The sequence below is a fragment of the Columba livia genome, chromosome 3, assembly GCF_036013475.1.
Source record: "Columba livia isolate bColLiv1 breed racing homer chromosome 3, bColLiv1.pat.W.v2, whole genome shotgun sequence".
Classification (NCBI taxonomy): domain Eukaryota; kingdom Metazoa; phylum Chordata; class Aves; order Columbiformes; family Columbidae; genus Columba; species Columba livia.
In genome coordinates, this window is record NC_088604.1 from 36778804 (window position 1) to 36802658 (window position 23855).

A 23855-nucleotide genomic window follows, 5' to 3' on the forward strand; every position below is an offset into this window, starting at 1 on the left:
GCAAACCAGAATGTTGGCCAAAATTCGGAACAGAAAAATAGGACAGGAGTAAACATTTACACGGTGACATGGGAGAACTTCATTGCAAGAAAACACTTTGTATACAGCCACGGAGGAATCGTTTCACAGTCATGTTGAAGTTCGTTAAGTACGCTTTTTATTTTATGCAGGCATACCAGTCTTTACAGGTCAATAAAAAGCAAGGGCAAGGAAAACACAACCCAAGAGGCTATCAAGTTGAATTTACAGCTCTAGGAAGCTTCTAACGCTCATGCAGAGAGGGCAGCTATTTGGAAGGCAGTACACGCGTTCCAGAACATCAACTTTAACCCTGGTCAAGAAGTCCCAGGTAGTCTTAAATCCTGCATAGCTCTGTTTTTAGACAGCACATAAATTGCCAACATCCTGAAACAGGCTGCTGCTTGCTCTTAAGCTACAGTTTTGTAAGCGAAGAGATAGATATTCGGCATGGCTCCAACTATGTTGCTAAAGGTAAGTTTGCTCCTCATCACAAATCATTCTTGCCCTTTGTTCAGGTCCTTACTGGTTCAGAAGAGATGCCTTTGCACTACTAACATGTTATACTTGGAGTCTGCTCAGTGCCAACGTGGTCTCGAGAGAAAGCTGATTATGCTTACCTCATTGCCATGAACCATGAGATGATGTGTGGTAACTAAGGCTTTGAATACGACCACCCAGCTACTATTTGTTGCTCGCTCAAAAAGTGTATCAGCCATCTGAGGAATATTCACGTTTGTTTCATTTGTTGCTTGGATCAAGTCTGTAAGAGAGATAAAAGGAAGGTGTTAGGTGCTACAAATAAGACAAAGTTTATAGCATGGACAAGCTCCCAGCCCACCAGACTGAAGGACATGGTTGTGAAAAATATCAAGTTCAGTACTAATGTTGTGCATTAAAAAATGAAAACAACAACAAAAACCCAACCAAACAAACAAAAAAAAAACCCACCCACCTTTGTGATTATATTAATACATGGCGATAGCAACATTGGTCTGGCTCTTCTCACCCAACTGTACTAGTTTTCCAAAAATTCTGTCCTGAGCTATGTCCTAACCTTTCTCCATCTCCATCCCAGATGAACTCAGGGTACATAACATCACTTCGCTACTTGTAGGTTTTCAGTCTGGGTTAGATGAATAAGTATTACTGAACTCTCCATTTACAGGTAATACATCAAGTATACTGAGCCCAGTCACATCAACAAAAATAGGTATCACCAGAACAGATACTCCAGTTATCTTGAAGGTTAGAATTTCATCAGCATGCTACAGCACACCTCCTAGAGTCTCTACAGACCTAGGGAGCAGAAGAGTGCATTCAGGTGTGCATTAAGACCTCTTGAACAGTAGGAAAGAAGACAAGGATAGACATTAGTTTACCCTGAAGAATAATAGTCTCCTGCAAGCAACTGCACCATAAATAGAATAAGACATTAGTCTGTCTTAGAGAAAAAGACTAAAGTACAGCTCTGCATCCTGTACTTTGCAAAGGTGTAGACTTGCACAGGAGAGTACATGAAATTAAGATAAGTACTTAAATCATAAAGAGTAGGGCAGCAAGCTTTCCACTAGCATCTCTATTCCACATCTACTGATAAGATCTTTGATTTACTACATCACCTATTACCTACAGGCTCTTGCTAGGCAGCCAGCCATGACCTTCTACAAGCTATTATCTAGTTTTTTAGACACAGCTGGAAACTGCATACTGCAACTGCATGACAAAAACCTCTGTGATGCCAGACACAGCCTTGGCAAGACTTCAGGAAAAGACTTCACGCAACACAAAGAACATAGAACAGAAACCTAATTATAGGGCTGAGGCTTAAAGTTTGAAGACCTAAGTAGAAAAAGTTAAAAATTAAAAAGCTTAACTAGTAGACTAAACATTATCTGTGTTACTAATGAAAATACTCATCTTTCACTCTTCCTGAGAGGACAGTAACCATTGTCAATGACTTTCCACATGTTTGTTTTCCCCCTCCCCAGCCTAGAAATGTTCTACAAACTCAGTAATGCTACCCTTGAAGGAGGCAGTTCTGCCAGCAAAGTGTCACAGTAGTAAAGCCATTTTATTGCATGACAGCAGCTCAAAATCATAGACCTTCAACAAGTATCCTTGATCTTGTTGTACAAATAGGCCAATAATTTCTTATTCTGTACTGTTGATTAATGCATTATAGAAAACACTGGTTTGTAAAAGCCCAGGAGCAAGTCACAAGTGGCTTGCTCACCATTTATTCTGTTCAGAGGTTCTAGTGAGGATGACAGCTTTTGTCCTTTATATAAGGAAATATGCATCAAATTTGCAAGCTTTCATTCCCAAGTTTCAGTACGTAGCTCACTATGGAAGCAGGGTGCTATGAATTGTGTATTCTGTCGGTCGACGTTAGATAATGAAACCTGAGAGGAGTTTCACCCACAGCAATGCTGGCAACAGAGCCTACTGCTATACGCCACTGCAGCACTCCTTCCAAAGTCACTCCATCATTTCTGCCTCCTCTCCAAACTGCTGGAGGGCACAGCATCTCAGTCTGCAGCTCTGGATGTTTTAGGACACGAGTAATTATAGTGTGCTGAGCAGAGACGTATGATTAAATTTAAGCCTTCTACTTTCAGTGCACAGAAAAGATTTAAACCACGCATGAAGATTTTACTCATCATCTGAGGGGTGGTTAAAAAAGAAGATGGGGGTTAATTCTTGTAGAGCTGTTTCCCACTAAGTCACACCACAAAGTTAAGGAATTCGAGCTTCCTGAGTTTCTTTTCCCAGTACCATAGAGTTTCAACTTAACCTGCAAATGTCAGCATCTGCGCAACTCAGAAGCATAGATAACTTTAATGAACTCTGAGCAGCAGTTTGGTGGCTAAACTGAATTTCAGAATAAGACTTGGCAAAATTAATTTGCCTTCAGCATGGTAGGGAAGAAGAGGTATAAGGAAAAAGAAAATGTACACAAGAAAAAATTAAATCTAGAAAATAGATTTTTCCAAAGATTCAGACATTGACTGGTGGGACAGAAACTTAGTTTTCCAAAGAGGCAATGAAGTTCAGAGTCTAACAAGCAAGTCACAGGTAGACTTGTTAACACAAAATATATCATACTAAAGAGTACCAGCTGACACACAGCCCATCAGAAACCACGTGAAGCAATCTTACAAAGGTGATTCCATTTGGGGTACAAAGAAGTAGTACAAACAAGGTTTAAAGGTACCTCCCTGATGAAGTTTCTGCTATTGCAGGCATCCATGTCTACTACATTGACAGCTAATCTCTAACCCCAAAAACTAAGCTCAAATACAAATTCCAAGCAGAGTAAGGAACTGGGAATGGTACAGTAATAGCAGCCAATGCTTTCATCATGACTTTCTCATCATGACTTTCACACAAGTGGAAAAGAGGGAGAATGAAGACCTATAACCTTCATTTGAATCTGCTTTACTGTAGGACTAAATTATAATTTCCAAATCACAGTACATGATTTCTCTTATTTCGTCTCTTCACATATTGGTAGCTGTTATTTTGGTCTCTCCTTCAGTCTTGAGACATTTAATTTGGATTTGAATATACTTTTTCTAGTTAAGTTTTCAGATGCAAAAGCTATACACATGGAATAAATGCTTGTCAATTCTTTGACACTGTAACTTAAATCTAGACAACAGCCTTCAAACTCTTTGACTAGCCAATTTTTTGCCTTGGCCTTAAGACATCTGCAACCTATCCAGGGAAGAGAATCAAGGCTAGAGTATGGTTAAGACCTTCATTAATAAAAAGACTAATCTGCAAAACCAAGGAGGAATGGTACAGAGTTCAATGAGGAAGACTAAACTAAAGTAAGTTAGGACACCTGAGCAATTTGTGACCTTTTAAATAGATCATTAAAAGAAATAACTGATTCTGGTGATTGTTAAGCCCATGAAGTAAAAAAGTGAACAGTGAGAAAGTCTCACTGTCTTCAGAATTTCAGGCTTGTTCAGGCTCATTAAAAACCACTTCCTTATGTTGCGATTTTTTGTTTTGTTTGCTTGTTTGTTTGTGTTTTTTTGTTTGTTTTGGGTTTTTTTGGCATGGGGGGTATTTGTTTTTTATGACAAAAATTCTACAACACTTAAAAGAATCTACCTTATTCCTTTACTTTTTCAGATTGTACTCTGCATCAGGGCAGGGATTTTTCTAATTCGGTTTTGTTAGGGGTGTTTTTGTTTGGGGGGACGGAGTTTGTGGTTTTGTTTTTGTTTCTGGTTTTTTACACAATTGCTTAGTAGACAGACCTGGGATTCCCCAGCTCTAAGTTAATCATTCACAATTTACTTTTCAGTATGCAGAGAAACAGCAGCAGAGCACAAGACCTCTCTGTTCAGAGGGATATTGGTGCCAACTTAAGAGCAGCTGTCATTCCAGGTTGAATTAACAGGCGAGCTGCCTCAGCATCTGAGCTGTGTCATACATTCACTTCCTAAACTTCGCCAAATCTCTGAGAGTAACCCCCTTACAGACCTTCCTTACTATTACACTGAATGCTACAATAGTCTTCACAAGTTATTTTTCTGGCTTAGAAGTATTTAAATAAAGCCTTGAACCTGCAGAAAAGGAAATGCAGGGTTGTTCCAAATCCAGGCTAGTCAAGAACAGGAAGTGTCTTAAATTAAGAGTTTACAAGCCTCAACTAAAGAAGTCAAATAGGCAAGTAACAGTAGAAGTTCTCCCTTGCAAGACAACTGTATCAGGAAGCTACTACACTCATGTGCTAACCAACATAAGTGCTGAACTTCCAGGTCTGCATAAGACAGACCACAAAACAGTACTGGAAGAAGAACAAAGTTCTCAGTTTCTGCTTTTACAGCAAATGCTTATGAGAACCTTAAGTGATTTTAATGTTGTTGGCTTTGACTATCAAGCAATTCCAAAAACAAGAGTAGGGAATTTATCAGTGAGGTTAAAGTATACCATCTACTCTTTTCACCCTCACCTTGCCCCATCTCCACAAACATGCATCAAAATCCGGCTTGTAATAATGTCCCAAGCAGAACAGCAATTCATGCTGTCTCCTCCTTCCTCCTCAAAAGGCTTCCTCAAGAGTTACTACACCTTACCTTGACCCCAACAAGCCTACCCTTTATCAAAGTCCAGCAGGCTCCAGATACTTCCTATGCACTTTCATGTTTATTATTAACTCAACAAACCTAAACACAATCTTCCACAGTGCATGCTCTCCAGGTACTATGAAGACTTTCCCAGTAATGCAACTATAATCCTTGTGAACTACAAATAACTACAGGGACTGCTACATCCTCTGTCCAGCCTTACTTCACAGACCTCCTTCTTCCCAAACATTTCTCAGTCTTGTGAGGACAAATATTTGCTGCAGGTCCTGAGGTTTGAAAGCTCATGGCCATCAGTCTTTGAACCACATGACTGCATCCCATTCCAAAACAACCTTTTATATTCAATTTCTTCCTCTCTCCTACTCATGGGCATACTTGTACTTCTTATACTATTAAGTGCTTTGCAGAAGAGAAAGAGTTTCTTCTTCCCCATCAATCACATGAAGAGTTTGTGGGGAGACAGGGCAGATGACATTGAGTACCAGCAAATTTATCTTGAAGCTTCCTCCAGTTTCTCAAACTGAGAGTTTAATTAGCCTTAGAGAAGGGGTGTCAAACTCACTTTCACCGAGGGCCACATCAGCCTCATGGTTGCCTTCAAAGGGCCAAATGTAATTTTAGGACAGTATAAACATAACTACTCCTCCTAGAGTCACCTCATCACACTACTCTTTTTTAAATACAACAGTGCACCACTTCCCCAAATACCTGTTTTGAAAACAAAGCTGAAAAATCTACTGCCCATAAACATTGCTGGATTTTATTCCAATGCACTTTCATACAGTCTGCACCCTTCCTTCCCCACCATATCAAGGCAAGATATTTGGGCTTAAGTCATCTGCTAAAACCACCCTAGCTCATTAGTAGTATTTAACTAGTTATGTTGGATTTGTGACCCTTTTGGTCCTTAATGATTTATACAAACTTTTCCTCCCAAGAGGCTAAGGTGCAGCTCTCTTGGAAAAGGGAAAATAAAAGCCAGCTGTTAGGTAGTCTTCCACTGCATCTGAAAGGGTGAAATGAAGGCAGCTGTTTCTGTAAGTAGTAGTAATGGGGGAAAAGTGTGATTATAATGTGTTAAGAAACCTTGTCATAAGCAAGTCTTTCAAGTTCCATGAACTATGAATACTTTTTACTTGAAACAAAAGTTTCCCAAAAATGTATAGATCCAGTGACTCTAAGGAAGAATTATGCACATTACCTTTAGTGTCTACATTTGAGTTTTCTCCTTGAAGGTAATATGACTAAAAGATGACATCCAGGCCACCTGCAGAAGCTCAAGTTTAAGCAGCCATCATAGGGGTTTTAAATATGGTCTTTAAGACTGCTAATTAATTAGTGATGAATATATTTTATGGACAAAGTCCAAGACCTTACTGACACCCATCACCCAACTATTCAGAAGAATAAAAGCTTTGATTTTACTCAGGAACTAAGTATCTGGAACAACAGAGCTGTCACCCAGAAGCTGGGCTACACAAACTCCCTAGTACAAACATTCTAAAGAAAGCAGCTTTTTAGCCTCACATGCATGAAGCCAAAACACCAACAGGGAAAAAGCCCCATTCCCAAACAATTCTGCCTGGTTTCTTCCTGACCATGGCCTCCCCAGTGTTTTCAAGCAGCTTCACTGTAGTAAAAGCCTTAGTTGTTAAGCATGACATTTTTGCCCTGTCCAAAGCAGCAAGCTCAGTCTGGAACCTTATTTGTACAGAATTTACTCACTTTGAATACCAAAGAATTTGTCTCAGGCAAGAATTCAAGTTCAGTAAAGCAGGAGAAAGAGGAGAAATCACTGCTCTAACGTTCCTTTCCTCTCACCCAGAGACATCATTCTAGATTCTCATTCCACCCAAATCCTGCACAACAGACATATGTGTTTTTCTGCCCAAAGACAAGAATTGAGCAGTTCTTTTTATGTTGATAGGAAACATCAATTAATCCTCGAGCTAAATGTGCCACTTGTCTATTTTATTGATTTACTGCAAATAGCAGTCAAGCCACAAATCACCATTGTACTACCTTTTTTGCACATCTCTCAATAGTTTAAGAGATACAAAATGCCATTTGCATTTGGTGAACATCAGCCAATGGTTCTAAAGTTAAAATACAGAAGCAATTGTTTTGGAGAAATGCAATTCCCCATTCTATTGTAATATGGCATCTTAGATGCCAAACTCTAGGGGAGACAAGGACATGGAAAAAAACCCTACTAACATCACCAGTAGCATATGTGTTAAGCATTTGACGAATAACTTGCACAAAAAAGAACTTTCATCTGACACGTCTGACATGCCTCATTTTAAAAGCCATTTCATTCAGCAGTTCAAACCTGAGAGCCTTAATCAAAATATACATTAATTTAGAGAAGAAATAGGAAACTGCAGCCACCAGCCAATCTCCTGCCAAGCCTTCAAAGCATTTATTCACTTTCCTCTAAGGGATAGAATTGTTCTCTCCATCCATGCAAGCATTTAAGCCACAGTCCCACTGCATCCTAGATCTTGCTGCATACAACAGAACCATTTTAAATGGGGTATATTGTTGCAAGATTATTGCTTAGGAGGATAAAAGCCAATAAGATCTAGTTAACTGACTACTGTAGCTGGGTAACTGGATACCAGGATTCCAGCTGTGGCCTCTGATTATCTTTCCATGAGGGTGAACAACCCCCAACATTATCTGTTGGTTATATCACTTCATAACTCTCATCACTTGGTTGTTTACTAGAATATCAGCAACAGCATCAACTGCAGCTTTTATCCAGCACAGCTACACTAGAAAAGTAAGGATTTCATGTTTTCCACAGCAGCATGGAGTCATTTACCATAATCTCTGCACTAGAGTGTTTTCTAATCAGCCTTTACATGTTGGACTGATCTTACACTCCAACCACATCTGGCAGAAAGTGGTAATCAACCGAGGCATGGTACATGAGCTATTTCAGTTGCCATGCTGCTGTCATTTTTATTCTGAGAAGAATGAACCCTGGTTAGCACTGTCCATTCCCAAATGATCTATGTTCCTCAGAAAAGCATTTGTTTTTAATAAACTTGTAGAAGTGAAACTGTTACTAGCCTATCAGTTCTGCCCAGAACAGCAATTTGTAATCCACTACAAAACTGAATGGGACTGAAAATATATTGGAAGGAGCCTGGTGCTGCAGCTGCACTGCTTCACTGTTACACATTGGGAATACTTAAAAAAATAGGGTTGAGGATGAGACAACGTGCGAGCAACTTGAGTGACATGTTAATTACCTACAGCATGTATGCTAGAAACAGGTCAGCTGAGTAGGCAGGTTCAGCAGCTGACACATCTAACTTTCAATATCCAGACCACGGTCTATGTTTTTCCTACTGTCTCAGCCAGATTCTTCTAAAGTTCAGCTATTTTGTCATGGAGTGAGGTGACCTTCAGTAAGGTCAGCCTGAAAAATAATCAAACGAGGCCAGAGTCTAGGCACTCCGTCGAGCTGACAAGCCACCAGAAGCTTAGCATGGGTTGAAATCCTTAACTGGGAACGGAATGCCCACAACTATGCAGATAGTCCTATTGAAAACATGAACATACCTGTAGGAAAAAGAAAACTAGTGTAATCAAACCTGTCTGTAGTCAGTGCAACATTATGACCTCCTAGAGGCATCCTGAAGCAGCTGCAACTAAACAGGAAATTCTTTATAACATGAGTACAAAAATTTCTATCAATTTTGTCTTGTATCTATGTATCTATAGTGCAACAGAAAGACCGTAAGAGTTCCTAAAACCAGATGGCAGCCTCTTATGTGAATACTGTGCCTTAAAACAGTTATTTTACAAACTAACTGATATCCTTCATGATTAGATGGAACTTTGCTCTCTTCTTGCTAAAAAACAAAAACCAAACATGCATTTCCTTTATATTCATTCCCTGTACTACACCAGTTAAACAAGAATCCCTTTGCTTCTGCCACATAGACAGGCGAGTTTATGTCTCAGAAATCCTGAAAAAACTAACATCAACTACCAACAGACTTTACTCTTCAACATGAACCTGCAGGCTTTCATATACTGCAGATTTCTCAATGCTAAAAAAAAAAAAAAGTGTCTGTTAAACCCTGTGTAACATCCACCATAGAGATGGAAGATGCAGTTAGGACTGCTAACATTTAAAAAAAAAACCCTGACAGTAGTAAGTTGCTATCTAACAGTTCAAAGTCACCAGTGCCTCTGGAAGACGTGTTTGCCACTGGCAAAGGAAATCTCCTATCTAGCTGTTGATGAGTGGGGAAGTTGGCATCCATCAGTTTTGTGCAGAGTCAGATCTCTAGACTGGAACACCCAGAAGTGTCAATTAAACTCCTACGTACACTATGGAGGTGAGTTTTGAAATGTAGCTTCTGATAATACTGCCTAAGCAATTTCTAGTTTCTCAATAAACAAAAGGTAGTTCTTTAAACTCATCTATTCCATACATAGCAAACTTTGCCTGTCAATACTCTTGTCAATCACAAATAACAGGGCAATTTGAAGTTTAAATCAAGCTTAGCAAAACTAGAATGGCTCTTGAATGACACAGAATGAAGGATCAGATCTGAAAGTCACAGGCAAGGCTCGCATATGAAAATAGCATTCTGTTTCAGATGCTACTTATGAAACATCAGTCATGATAAAATTTACATGTTTTCAAAATGCTGCACACTAGATATGCTGACTTCCTCTGGCTTGTTGCCCCTTAGCAGGATGTGTGTTCTCCTATAAATAGGTTTAGATGAAGCTATAAGAGCTACAAGCACAATAACTGTACCTCGGATTCCAGAGTCATGCAGCAAGATCCAGACCCAAGTCTCCTTTTGAAAAGGTTAGGTTTTAAAACTCCAGGGTTGCTAAAGAACCAATGCAATGATGTGTTAAAGCTTGCATCTATATTCATCCTCTACGTAATGAGAAACAGCAGCCTTCAGAGCCAGGAAACAGGCCAGCTGGCTTCCCCCTTTCATGTAAGTCCTACACTCTCTGAAACGAGAAGTGAAAGGAAAAGAAGTCCTTTTGAACTCCTACTTAAGTGCATCTATGTGGAATCTTCAATTATGTGTAAAGATGTAACTCCTGCAGCTCTGCACTGGGGCAAGATAACTGATCACTGCCTTAGTCTGAGGACCTCCTAAACTTGCACAATTTTTAAGAATGTGGGTGACAAGCATGTTTTATTCATGCTTTGAGCAGCCATGTCTTCCTCTCACTTCTATGGAGGACCATTTTAGAACATTCTGTAAACTGTCTGACTTAAGAGATATAACAACACTATGCCAGAGGCACTAGGAGACTGCCAGGATCTGCAGGGTAACCACTGACCATCTGCTGTGGAAGCAGCCACTGCCATTGTGTCATCCACACTTGTGCCAAGCCAAGAGTCAGCTTGAAGAGAGTGACTATACTGTCAGTAGTCAAGCCACAGTCTTGTCCCACCTCTTTAGAACAGCATGTTTATGGCACTTTCTTGAAAATATATATGAACTTGGGTCCTTTAAATATATGGCAGAACAATCTTAGCTCAAGTGAACACTGAACTCTCCTATCTACCTTCACTGGGTAGCCATAACCCAGTCTCTTAAAGACCTAGAAACAACAGCAAAGAACATCGCTTTCATCTTCTTTCCTTCTTTGAGAAAATAAAGCCACCTCAGCAAAGCACATGGCTCAACTGTTTTGTTAGAGCTCTGTGGCCCATCTACAACACAGGAGTTCCTGCCAACTTGCTTTCTACCTGTGCTAATTTTGCATATTGGCTTACAACCAAGAAGACTTGACTGCCACGAATCAGACACAAGCTCCAGACACATCCTGTCAGCAACCTGCAGTTCTCAGCACATACGAGAGGCAGCATGTGCTTTCTTGGTGGCCTTCAAGTATGATCATGCCTATGTACTCGCAAAATCTCCTCTATAAGAAATATTGTAACACATTTGAGTGTTGTCCATAGCTAGAAAAAACAGACTCCGGGACTGACTGACATGCTGCCTCAGCTCTAATGGCAGAGTACAGATTACATAAATGCACAATATTAGCATGACACCAGGACTTTTAAGCATCCAATCCCTTTCATTAAACTAAGTTAAGATACAGATATAATCTAAAATAAACCATGAGATTGCATTATCCTAGGCAGGGAGGAGGAACAGAAGGGTATTTAGACTTGGTTCATCTGGAAATTGGCGGTAATGCAGCACACTGGTATTTCCTATATTGTACCTACAACTAAGCTGCCAAAAGCTTCAGATGCACAGTGGATGCACCATTTGCCAGTAGCCTAGAAAACACTGTTCTAATATTCCACCTACATGCACAGTGACATTTCAAGTCTGATGTCCAATACCATTTGTGGCACTAGTCTAGATTGCTCGTGTATTCCCTCTCCTAGCGGAATGCGTCCCTCAACTGCTTCAGCAGATGTGTTTCAGAGCCTAAAGAGAACATTTTTGTGAGCACAAGTAGCTTAATGGCTACGAGCTATGACTCGAAGTCCACCTTTATAAAATTTGTTTTATACTGGTTTTCAGTGTTTTCAAGCAGCTCTGCAGAAGTAAACATGAACAAAAGTACTAAAACACTTTTCAGGGTCTAGCATGTGGTTTGCAAGACTCCAGAAAAAGCAGACTTAACCATACCCTGCAAAGTGACAAGTTAGCCTCTGCCAAGTATTCAGATTGCCTTCTAGCAATTGCCAACATCTGGTTTATTCAGGTTTTATTTAAGCCACTAAGCTCTCAGCCAAGCAAAATTTTAGCCAGCAGGAAAATCAAGTAACCATGCTGAGTCTGATGGAGCGGGATACTCTAATATCAGCTTACCAATGAAGCTCCACACTGCAAGCTTGATGGTCCTGCTGACTCAGGGGAACAAAAGTACTGCTGCAAACCCTGTGCTACAGATCACTGCAATGCTGCTAGAAAGTCTTCTTCTACCATATCATTTAGCTTGAGTTCAGGGTTCAGCCCTGTGCTAGACGACCCATTCTTTCAGCACACTAGATGTCCTCTGCTGAGATTCAGACCCCAGTTTCCTGGCCTTATTCCTTGCTTTTTAGTTTTCATGGTAGTTTTAACTCCTCTCTCTAAGCTAGGCAGAATATTGTTCCAAATCTGCATGCCATATGTTGAAGTTTGGAGATTCAAGTTTCATCAGACACTCACTGGTGAGCTCTACGCACACATGAGAACTTGTGCTTTTCCACCCTTACCTACATCCTGATCTGTGCCTTGAAAAGCTTCAAAAAGAAACAAAGCATGTTAATTTAATGATACTGTTTGGTACCACTGACTCATCTTTGGACTATAGTAAGACAAAGGAAAGAGGTATAATGTCATTCCCCCCCCCCCAATTTTTCCCCAACCCCAGAAACACTGGACCCAGCTCCTTCAGCAATAACATGTGTCCACAGTTGACTGAGGAAGTTCTCAGTAGACATATTGGGTGCATGTGGCATGGTCTTGGTAGCAGGGTGGGATGCTGCAGCTGTAACCTCTTAGAATCAGGGTCTCTTTCAGAGGCTGCAGGGAATATCTGCTCCAGCACTACGGAGTATCACCTGCTCCACCTCTGACTTTGGTGTTTCTGTGGCCATTTCTCACTTTTTCCCTCCTCTGCCTGTCCAGTGTTTTCAGCCCTTTCCTAAATACATTTTCCTGGAGGTGCTACAAGGTTGGAGGATGGCTGTGTCCTCTGGTGGGTCCATTGTGAAGCTGGCCATGTGTGGGATGGAGCAAGCCCTTGTCTCTTCTCACAAAGACCACTCCTGCAGCCAACACCTTGCCATGGACACCTAGCACTGGGGGGGAAGGTAAATTGGGTAGGAAGAGCAAAATAGTCTTGAGTATCTTGAATATAAGCAGAAAAATACTAGAGGCAGGTGTGCCTCTGCTATACTACTATTTCTTCAGAAGTGAGGACTAAGAGGGCAGCAAATTCTCCTCTTTGGCTACCAATTTCTGCATTCAGCAAGAAGCAGGGAAAACAGATAGCATCCAAAGTGCTGTATGTCCTTCAGGGTTATCCTGACTGCCATCTACTTTTAAGCATTTCAGAGGATCCTTCTCAGAGAAGAGGCACAGGACCATGGATTGACAACACCAACAGAGCATTTCCTTGTAGATTTCACAGAATTCCTCACTAGTAGCATAGGCCTAGGTAAGGCACACACAGAAGATGGAGGGTTTAAGAGCCCTGCTGGGAAATCAGAGGCACAGATCAAACCAAACTGCAGATTTGTTTGTTTGTTTAATAGACGTTCAATTGCTGACACCTAGAATCCAAGGGAGTAACACTATGAGACTATTATGAAATATATTCAACTGCTAAATAGAAGTGATTAAAATTATGGACTAGTTACTGTCCTACTGACCATCTCGTGAATAAGAGGCCTCAAGGAAAGACATGGCTACCCCATTATCAAGGTCTACTAACACAAGTCAGTACAGCAGAAAGACCTGACTTGTCCCAGAATTTGTCATCCATGACCTTGACAAAGCATGTTTAACAGAAAGATCTTGATAACTACTGAAAACAGACAAAGAATACATGCCTTCAACTGAGGAGAAGCCAAAAGGAGGGAGGGTAGGACTAGTCAGTCTAGCTTTATCAAGTTACACTGTTCAGACGAAAGAAAGTTTAACATTACACTGTCTACCTACTCTTCTGTTCCCTCATCCTCCCTTTCCTCAGGCATTGTACCACAATAAGACTTAAACCCAGAACAGTTCAGATACACAAGATCAAGTGATCCTGCCCATGTTTCAACTTTTGGATCTTAACATGAATACAAACTTCTATCCAGCTTCAAATATATTTTGAAAAATTACTAGTTAGCTACATCTCAGCTTAATTACAAGGGCAGTCTTCTTTTGGTATTACACGTGCCTCAAAAACAGTATGTGACCCAAGGTAGAACTGAAAGTTTTAATGCCATGGAAATGCTCAAGATCAACTAATCTAAAAAGCCTTCTTATTAGCTCCCCTCACCCACAACAGACATTTCCACTCCTATTTAGACAGCAACACACCTCCAAGCAAAGCAAGTCTTCAATACTGCTTTGAGAAAGAACATGAGAGAAGCCCACAGAAACAGAGAGCTATTCAACATAGAGACTGATGGCAAGTCTGTACACACACAAGATTCACTGGGGTGACAAGGGGGAGTTCTCAGTTTAGAATGCACTCCAGCTGTGACAACAAGAGCCAAGACACTGTATTACAGCTGATCTTCGATGCTAACTTTTAAACAAAGTCAGTTCTCTCGGACATGGAAAAAGTGACAAATTACTGCAATACAAGATACAAAGAAACATACAAAAGTAGTTTAATTATTATAGTGTGAATGATTAAGCCCAGTTGTACCAGGACTCTGTTCTTGGTGGTTTTCTTGAAGGTATTTCCACGGCCATAAAGACAAAGTGTCACCTGGACTGCAGAGCAATGCAGCACTCGTACGTCTGCGCTACTCCCGCTAGGAAAGGGCCCTGAGTGCCAACAGACTTGGAACACTCCCCAAATCACTTCAACAGCAGACAGCTTCTGAAATATGCATCCAAGTTAACCTTAACAGTCACCAAAGTCTGGTGACTCAAGATAGCTCCACTGACCCTTACCTCTCACCAAAAAGCAGAGACAGCCATATTCTTCAGGAACAAGATATAGGTTTCTAAGACTAACCTGTGGGATCTAGCAACTTTATCTTTACTGAACCTAGGAAAAGCATTTAACTCATTGCTTTTGGTCAACAGCCGCTTCTGTTTCAACACTAGAGACCACAGTGATTCAGATTTGTTAGGTCATCCCCACAGTTTGCAGGAGAAAGGCAAAACACTGCCGGAGCGAAAGTGTCTGTATAAGGAAAATACTGACACCAGCACTGCAGTTTAGTTACCAGCACGAATTAAACTACAAATTCCTTTTACAGTCTTTGTTCACCAGCCACATACAAATATGCAAAATTAGATTTGGGATTGAAAGATGTTACTACAGATACACAGATCGTCTCCACAGCCACAGAAAATCCAGTCCTGATCTCCATCTGCTTTGTTTCCACATTTCATGAAAAATCCCCAGCTCTTGCTCAGGCCTTCGGAAGGGCCTTATGAGAATTATTTTGAAGAAGTAAGGAGGCACCATGTGGTCTTTTTAGAATACACACTCCAGAACTTCCTCCTGCTGCAAAGCAATTCACTCAACAAAATAAGTAAAAGAAAATCCCAGCCATTTTGATTGTTTTCAGAAACAGGAACTTCTTACAACCAACTGCAGATGCAACAACCTCCTTGGTTTCCAATTCACTTCCCTAAATCAAAGTTCGATGGTCTGTTTCTGAGCAAGATCCTTTCTAAAAGGAGCTGAGTCCAGATCTACCTATTTTTCCCTCATCTGTGTTTTAACATTTGAAAGTCAATATATTTCCCTTCTGCAAAAGCTTCTCCCTGTTGATACCATCAGAGTTGCCCCCATTCGAGGCTGGACACTGGCTTTTACTTGCCCCACACAATTAAGCCATCAATGAAGCCTTGACATACCTTTCAGAACAATTCTGATAATGAAACTTCTATGCTGTCCACTAGGATTGCCTTCCTAGTTGAATCTACACAGCTCATATATCCTTAACATAGTCCATATATTTCATTCACCCACAATGGCCCTTCTCACTGCAGCAAAATCAAGCTGCTCATCCCCACTTCTCCACTAATATGTTTTCCTCACTTGCTGTATCTAATTCTAATTTATTTAACACAACGTGATTAGCTGAGGAAGATGAAGCCACCACAACAATATGACTTCAGGATGACAAGGTTCTTAAGTCCAAAACGGTCAGAGCTCTTAATGTGCCAACCGCAATGGCTTGTCCCAAACCATCAGAGCATCCCAGATTTACATTCCTTTTCTCCCCACAGGGACTTGGGAATTGCACTTAGTGCCATCTGGCACTACTTCCCGCAGTTGCTAGAAATTCACTAGTATGAGAAATGGAATTCAAGAAAATGGTAAGTCTTACTAATAAGTATATGATAGCAACCTAATTGTCCTTTAGTACTACCCTTCCTCACATGCATGCACTCGTACCCAAATAATGGTTTTTATTCTTCAGAGCAAACTTCCTCTAAGCAGTACTCACTAAAAAAAAACTTAACCAAGTCAACAAACAAAAAAAGACATCCCACACCTTAATCACCTATCATCTTTCTATAACTCTCTGGAATGAACATCTTCTGCAGAAAAGATATGAGGACAGGCGTCATTGTGTCACATCCTCACAGGACTCTTTAGTTCATGTTGAATAGTTGACTTCTCAATTTAGTTTACGAAGCCCATCTGATAAGCAGGGCAGTAGAAGATAGGTTGTGTGCCATGACACCTGGCCACTAAGACACTAAATAAAATTATGGAGTTCCCTATGGACACAAAATCCCCACATCAATACTAGAAGTACAGCTCGTCATAAAGCGTCACTCCAACCATCTCTGTCTGGTACCTTAAGTTTTAATTGTCTAAATCTTTTGCACTTTGACTCAAAACTTATCTTAAGGCATTGGTAAGTTTTACCCTTCATTCCTTTCTCCACATTGTCAAATGTTACTTAACCAACTCGAAATGCAGTCAGCCATGTGGCTCAGACCTACCTTCACCTAGCAGTACTGCTCACATGCATGGGAGTATTGCTCTTTCAGAGGATAAACTTTTTAATTTACTCTCTCGTTACAATATATAAGGCCCATTTTAACACCTGTTCACAAAATACACAGCAGAATTCAAGGAATTGCCTATAATTCTGAGATGCCTCAGGTTCAAGAGCTTGCGAATATTTTTTCTTCTAAAACATGAACTTGATTTTAATTTACAGTCCACAATGTTTAATGTGCGTATCTCCCACTGACAAGATTTTGTCTTTAATGATACCAGTAAGTTAACTCTCAATTGTTATATACAGCTGGGAAAACAGCAGGAAAAATTATCAACGATGTACCTTCCCAGGAAATGATCATGTCTCTTCCTCTTGTGTGTTTAACGTGCAGGTGGGTATGAAATTGCATGGAATGCTCCCAGCTTCAGTCTCTCCCACATTCATTTTTTGAAGTAGTGATATTAGCACCAATATCCAAACAAAATCCCTTTCCAGACCTTAATATAGCACTGGTAAATTACTTCTACCTCACTTTAATCCTGCCTATTCCAGATACTACTTTTACTTATATATACATGTGTGTATGTGTATTAAAATACACACAGAGACACAGTATGCTTTTAAACATGAGGTAAGCTTTTTTTTTTAAGCTAAAACTTCTAGTAGCAGATACAGTAGGACTGTCCAGACACAGCCTACAGATTAAGAAGTGTCGACAGCTGCCAAACAGCAACATAGAAAACATCAATATCCAAGATGATTTTTTCAAATATACAAGAAAACAAGAGTGAATACATGATACCAAGATACCTAATACATTTAAACAACAGTTTAGACTCAAGTCAGTCTTCAGTCAATCCTGCATATATCAGCATCTCTTAAGACATATATACAAGAGTATTTAGACATACCAGAAGACCTACATGCTGTTTGTCACTTTAGGGGTTAGCTATGAAGTCATCAGCACTAAAAACTGCAATTGTTTTCCAGAAGTAATTCTACCTCCTTTTTAGAAATATAGCATCATCAGAACTGTACTTACATGCACCTGCAAAAGCATTACCTAGTAATGACCAGCAGCCAAGAGCCTGCTTGGTGTAAAACCTACTGATCTTTACTTGAAAGTATTTCTTACCACACTTAATTTTAGACATTGAATTAAAACCTGCTGTTGATCTTTTGAGTTCAATGATGGACAGAGTTACTACTGGTAAACAAGGCCAATTAACATCATGCAATTAAATTCTTTCACCATTCTACTTCTTGATGTCTCCAAGCAGGGACTGACAGTTGAGTGGGTTGAAAAGAAATAAAATTCTCAAGACGAAACATCACTAGCTCATTGTTTTTCAAGAAGCATTTTGACTTCAACCTCATTTCATGCATTAACTAGCTAATGCCAGTCCAGAATAGATCATAAATCCATGGGACAAGGCCAACAGCCATCTTCAAAAAAACATGATGTAAACTATTGGACAGCTCATGAAGTTGCTCTCAGGTATTTGGGACCTCAGCAATAGCCCTTAAACTCTGCAAAGGCTGTCCCAATCTACAGCCAAGCATTATCCAAGCACCTTGCCATTTAAGCACACCATCATCTAAACCTCTTCAGAAGTCTGCTGTGGAGATGGCCGCACTCCTACCAGCACTTGGCCAGTTCCTGCTGGAGCATTCATGGCTCTGTCTAGCTTAATCCTGACCAAAGCAGGCAGAGACAAGTGTGTGTCCATTTTCCCCTGTGTCCAATACCTTCCCTTCTTTCCAAGCCCCTGCTCTGCAAGGCATGTTTCACACTGCCTTCCTGGATAAAAGGTAAGGGGTCATGGGTGGGGGGTGGTGAGAAATGGCCGAAAGAGCAGTATTATGCAATAAGAGAATAAATGCACTAATAACTCAGCCTCTCCTGGAGATTTCTCATAACCCTCATGGTTTGCAAGCTGGATTACAGCAAGTGTGACAACCAGACAGTTCAAATGCACACTAAAGAGCCTCGCGAGCAGCCTCCTCAGCCCCGGGTCTTCTCTGGGGACACAAAAAGGGATGCTCACAGTCCAGGTGCTTTTTCTTCGGCCCCATCACTTCATGCGTGGTGGCTTTGCAGACGGCTCTGGCTACGGCTGATCCCGTAACGCTGTACTGAGCAGCTGCGATGCGATCTGTCAGCGTCTGACCCGACATCTTCGCTGGCGTGCCTGCTGCTGCCTGCTCTGCAGAGGCGGAAAACACGGGAGGGGAAGGGGAGATTCCGGGTTTATCGCCGAGGAGAGGCGGGGGTGCGGGAGGGAGGACACAGCAGAGACACGCACACGCAGGGACACGCGAACACGGACACACACAGCCACGCCACACGCACAATGGTCCTTCAGGCAACCCGGCCCCTCCCGAGGTGCAGCTCCCCCGCCCCGTTGTATAAGCTTTTGCCTCACTGGAAGCCGCGTGGGGCAAAAATAAAGGGTATTTTAGAAGCTACATGAGAGGATGAAGAGGAAATAATGATGGTAGCAGGAGGAGGCTGGACACAAATAACGTACGAGCCCCTGGGAAACAGGGAAAGGACCCCCCTCCCCCTCCCGCCACCTGGCCCGGCTGCGCCCGCACTCCAAGACGGCCCGCGGGGGAGCCGCCGCCGCGCCCCGACCCCACCGCAGCGCCCGCCCCGCCGCCTCCCCGGTGGGAGATTATGGCACCGTTGCGCCATGTTATGCCCTCCTGGTGCCTCCCCCCCACCGCCACTCCCCAGTACCGATGGGGACCCCCCCCGCGCCAGGAAACGGGGCGCCGCTGGATGCGGCGGCGCCCAGCGCCATGCAGCAGCCCGAGGCGGCGCGGCTGGGGGAGAAGAGGATGGAGCGAGCGCCAGCGGCCGACCTGTCAGTGCGTCCTTCCCTCCCGTCCTCCTGCCGCCGCCGCCGCTCCGGGGAGGGCACCGCCGCCTCCCGCCGCGACCGCTCCCCGGCCCGGCCCGCTGCGCTGCCCGCTGGCGAGGCGCCCCGCGGCGCAGCAGCCCCCCCCGGCCCTCCCTCCCCCCGGCCCCGGTAGCCCCAGGTGAGGGGCGGACTGCCCCCTCCCGCCGCCGCCGCCGCCGGGGATGCGCTGAGCGTCCACGCCCGGGAGCCTCCGCTGCTATTTCCAGCCGGCGGCTTAATCCTCCCGCAGCCTAATCCCCGCGCTACTGCCGCAGCAGCGCCGCCCCCTACCCCGGTGCAGAGGGCGGGACGGAGCGGAGCGGAGCGGACCGGCGCTGCCGTTACCGCCGCAGGTCGGTGGCCCGGCGCAGTCAGGTGACCCAGCGCGGTCGGGCCTGGCCGGGCTGCTCGGTACCGCGGGGCAGAGCCCCCCGCCCCGCCGCGCCTCTTAAAGGGGACGCCGCGCCCCGCCGCCCGCCTGCCTGTGCGCTCGGTAGGTGTGCTGTGAGGCGCGGCCCGGGCGGCCACCCCGAGCCCCGCTTGCCTCTCGCTGCCCAGAGGTGTCGGCGGGGGCGGGCGGCCGGAGCTACTCCCACGCAGGAGCTGTGTGGGGGAGCCCGGTGGGGATTCGCGGGGCCCAGAGGTTGCGGGGGAGCCGAAGCCACTGGCCCTGTTTGCAGTGTAATCCTGTCCTTAACGCTTGTAATAATGTGTCGAGGGATTCCAAAACTGCACATACACTAGATCTCTCCAGAACATTTTTATGATGTTGCTGTTGTCAAAGAATCCAAAATATGTCCCTGAAAGGGTTGCCTTTCTGTTACCTAAGATATTGTACAGGTCTTTGTTACAATGCAGCTCTACGCTAAGGAGGATATATAGCCACAATTTTATTGTGTAATTGAAGCCTAACGGAGTGATCTGTGGAGTATTGAGAAGTGTGGCGTGCGTATATTACCATAAATTGGCTGAACTTAGTCTTGGAGTAAAGTGAATTAGGTGGGTGGGGTCTAAAGGAAATGGTACTGGTAGCAATTACTTCGAGCTTCCTTTAGAACAAATTTCAGAAGACAATGTGTTAATAATTAGCTGAAGAAAACAGTATGTACAGTCAGTATTAAAGATTTGTGCATATGAAATGATAACTGGGTTGTGTTGCATACAAAGACATACGGCACCATTTTCATTTATTATGCCAGGAGAATAATACTGACAAGAGATTGTGGGCTCTAATGGTATGAAACAGCAACTTTTCTACTACTTCTTTTTTTACCTGACAACCAAGATATTTTAAAGTCCTAGGTAGCCTGAAATCTTTTGAATCCTGTTAAAACAAAACAATGCTCGAAAGTTCAAGTTACCATTTCTATGCCCTCTACATCAAGAGAGGGATAGAGTGTGAAGAGCTGTCTCTGAAGAATAGCCACAAGGAGGCTGAAAGCTTATGGGTAAAAATCAGAGACCAAGGCAACAAAGGAAACCTTGTGGTTGGTGTCCACTACAGGCCACCCAACCAGGGGGAGACTATTGATGAAGCCTTCTTACTCCAGCTACAGGACGCATCACACTCGCAGGCTCTTGTCCTGCTGGGGGACTTCAAGCACCCTGATATCTCCTGGAAAAGTAGCGGGGTGAGCTGTAGGCAATCCAGCAGATTCCTGGAGTGCTTTGAGGGTAACTCCTCAGCCAGGTAATAGACAGCCCTACCAGGGAAGATGCAATACTGGACCTGATGGTCACCCGTGCAAGTGAGCTACTTGGTGACATCAAGATTGGAGGTATCCTCGGCTGCAGTGATCACATGCTTGTGGAATTTGCAGTCCTGGGGGATGTGAGACAAAGAGTAAAGTCAGAACCCTGAATTTTAGGGAAGCCAACTTCAAGCTCTTCAAGGAGTTAGTCAACAGGATGCCCTGGGAAACTGCCCTCAGGCACAAAGAAGGAGAATGGAGCTGGCAGATATTTAAGGACATTTTTCATTGAGCACAAGAGTTCTTGATCCCCAAGTGTAAGAAATTGGGTATGGAGGGCAAGCGGCTGGCATGGCTGAGTCAAGACTTGCTGGTCAAACTAGGCCTGAAGGAAACGCACAGGCAGTGGAAGTAGGGACAGGTATCCTGGGAAGAGCACGGAGACACTGCCTGGTTGTGCAGAAGTGGGTTCAGGAAGGCCAAGGTGCTGCTGGACCTGAACTTGGCAAGGGATGCAAATAAGAACAAGAAGGGCTTCTACAGGTATGTCAACCAGAAAAGGAAAGTCAAAGGAAGCGTGCCCCCTGTGATGAACAATACTGGTAAACTGGTAACAACGGACGAGGAGAAGGCTGAGGTACTCAGCAACTTCTTTGCCTCTGTCTTCACTGGCAGGCTCTCTTCCCACAGTTCTCAAGTGGATGGACTGCAAGACAGGGACTGGGGGAGCAAAGTTCCTCCAACTGTGAGGATCAGGTTTGTGGCCACTTAAGGAACCTGAACATAAATAAGTCTATGGAACCTGCTGAGATGCATCCAGAGTCCTGAGAGAATTGTCTGATATAGTTGCCAAGCCACTCTCCATGGTATTTGAGAAGTCATGGCAGTTAGATGAAGTCCCTGGTGACTGGAAAAAGGAAAACACTGCACGTATTTTTAGAAAGAGTAGAAAGGAGAACACCGGGAACTACTGACCTGTCAGTCTCACATCTGTGCCTGGAAAGATCATGGAACAGATCTTCCTAGAACCTATGCTAAGGCACATGGCAGACAGGGAGGTGATTTGAGACAGCCAACATGGCTTCACCAAGGGCCAGTCCTGCCTGACCAACTTAGTGGCCTTCTACAATGGAGTAACTACATCAGTGGACAAAGGGAGGGCTACAGACGTCATCTATCTGGACTTCAGTAAAGCCTTTGACACAGTCACCCACAACATCTTTCCCTTTGAATTGGGTAGGTATGGATTTGATGGGTGGAGTGTTTGGCAGATGAGGAGCTGGCTGGATGGTCGCACCCAGAGACTAGTGGTCAATTGCACAATGTCTGGATGGATACCATTGACACCTGGTGTCCCTCAGGGGTCTGTACTGGGACCAGTACTGTTTAATATCTTAATCAATGGCATAGACATTTGGATCGAGTGCACCTTCGGCAAGTCTGCAGATGACACCAAGCTGAGTGGTGCAGCAGACACACCTGAGGGACAGGTTGCCATCCAGAGGGACATGGACGTGCTTGGGAAGTGGGCCCATGCAAACCTCATGAGATTCAACAAGGCCAAGTGCAAGGTCCTGCACCTGGCTTGAGGCAACCCCCGGTAACTATACAGGCTGAGGGATTAAAGGGTTGAGAGCAGCTCTGCCAAGAAAAACTTGGGGGTACTGGTGACTGAAAGGCTGGACATGAGCTGGTAATGTGTGCTTGTAGCTGGAAGGCAAATAATATCTTGGGCTGCATTGAAAGGGGCATGGCCAGCAGGTTGAGGGAAGTGTTTCTGCCCCTCTACGCTGCTCTGGTGAAACACCACCTGGAGACCTGCATCCAGCTCTGGAGCCCTCAGTACAGGAAAGACATGGACCTGTTGGAAAGGGGCCAGAGGAGGCCACAGAAGTGATCAGAGGAATGAAACACCTCTCCTATGAGGCCAGCCTGAGGGAGTTGGGGTTGTTCAGCCTGGAGAAGAGAAGGCTTCAGGGAGATCCTATTGCAGCTTTTCAATACTTAAAAGGAGTCTATAAGAAAGATGGGGACAGACATTTTAGCAGGACCTGTTATGACAGGACGAGGGGTAATGGTTTTAAACTAAAAGAGGAGAGATTCACACTAGACATGAGGAAGATGTTTTTTACAATGAGGGTGGCGAAACACTGGCCCAGGTTGCCCAGAGATGTGGTAGATGCCCCATCCGGAGTAATTCAAGGCTAAGCTGGACAGGACTCTGAGCAACCTGATCCAGTTGAAGATGCCCCTGCTCATTGCAGGGGGGTTGGGCTAGATGAGCTTTGAAGATCCCTTCCAATCCACAACCCAAGCTTTCCTATGATCTCTTTCAAAATAATAACTGTTCAAATGGTGTCTCTGTCCATTAAAGAAAGCTGTTTGAATTTTCAGGCTTTTCGTATTGGTTAGATAGTCTTCACTTTTGCAGAGCAGATAGATAGAAATGTTTTCTCAAATGTAGTGTTTGAATATGGAGAGGGATTTC

General features: G+C 43.4%; 1 protein-coding gene across 18 annotated transcripts in view; it reads right to left on the reverse strand.

The window, feature by feature from the left end:
- Positions 1–20105, reverse strand: part of SNAP91 (synaptosome associated protein 91) — a 67157-nt gene extending 47052 nt beyond the window's left edge. For 15 of the 18 annotated variants that reach the window (XM_065056442.1, XM_065056440.1, XM_065056439.1 and 12 more), the window contains exons 1-3: positions 19639–19772; positions 18819–18977; positions 639–781 (exon numbers count right to left, since the gene is read on the reverse strand). In XM_065056442.1, coding sequence (XP_064912514.1) covers positions 639–781; positions 18819–18948 — 273 coding nt within the window. In that variant the 5' untranslated portion in view covers positions 18949–18977; positions 19639–19772. Of the gene's footprint in view, positions 1–638; positions 782–18818; positions 18978–19638; positions 19777–19967 lie in introns of those variants that run through there. The other 3 variants (XM_065056424.1, XM_065056426.1, XM_065056425.1) reach the window with 3 other exon arrangements.
- Positions 20106–23855: the final 3750 nt, after the last annotated feature.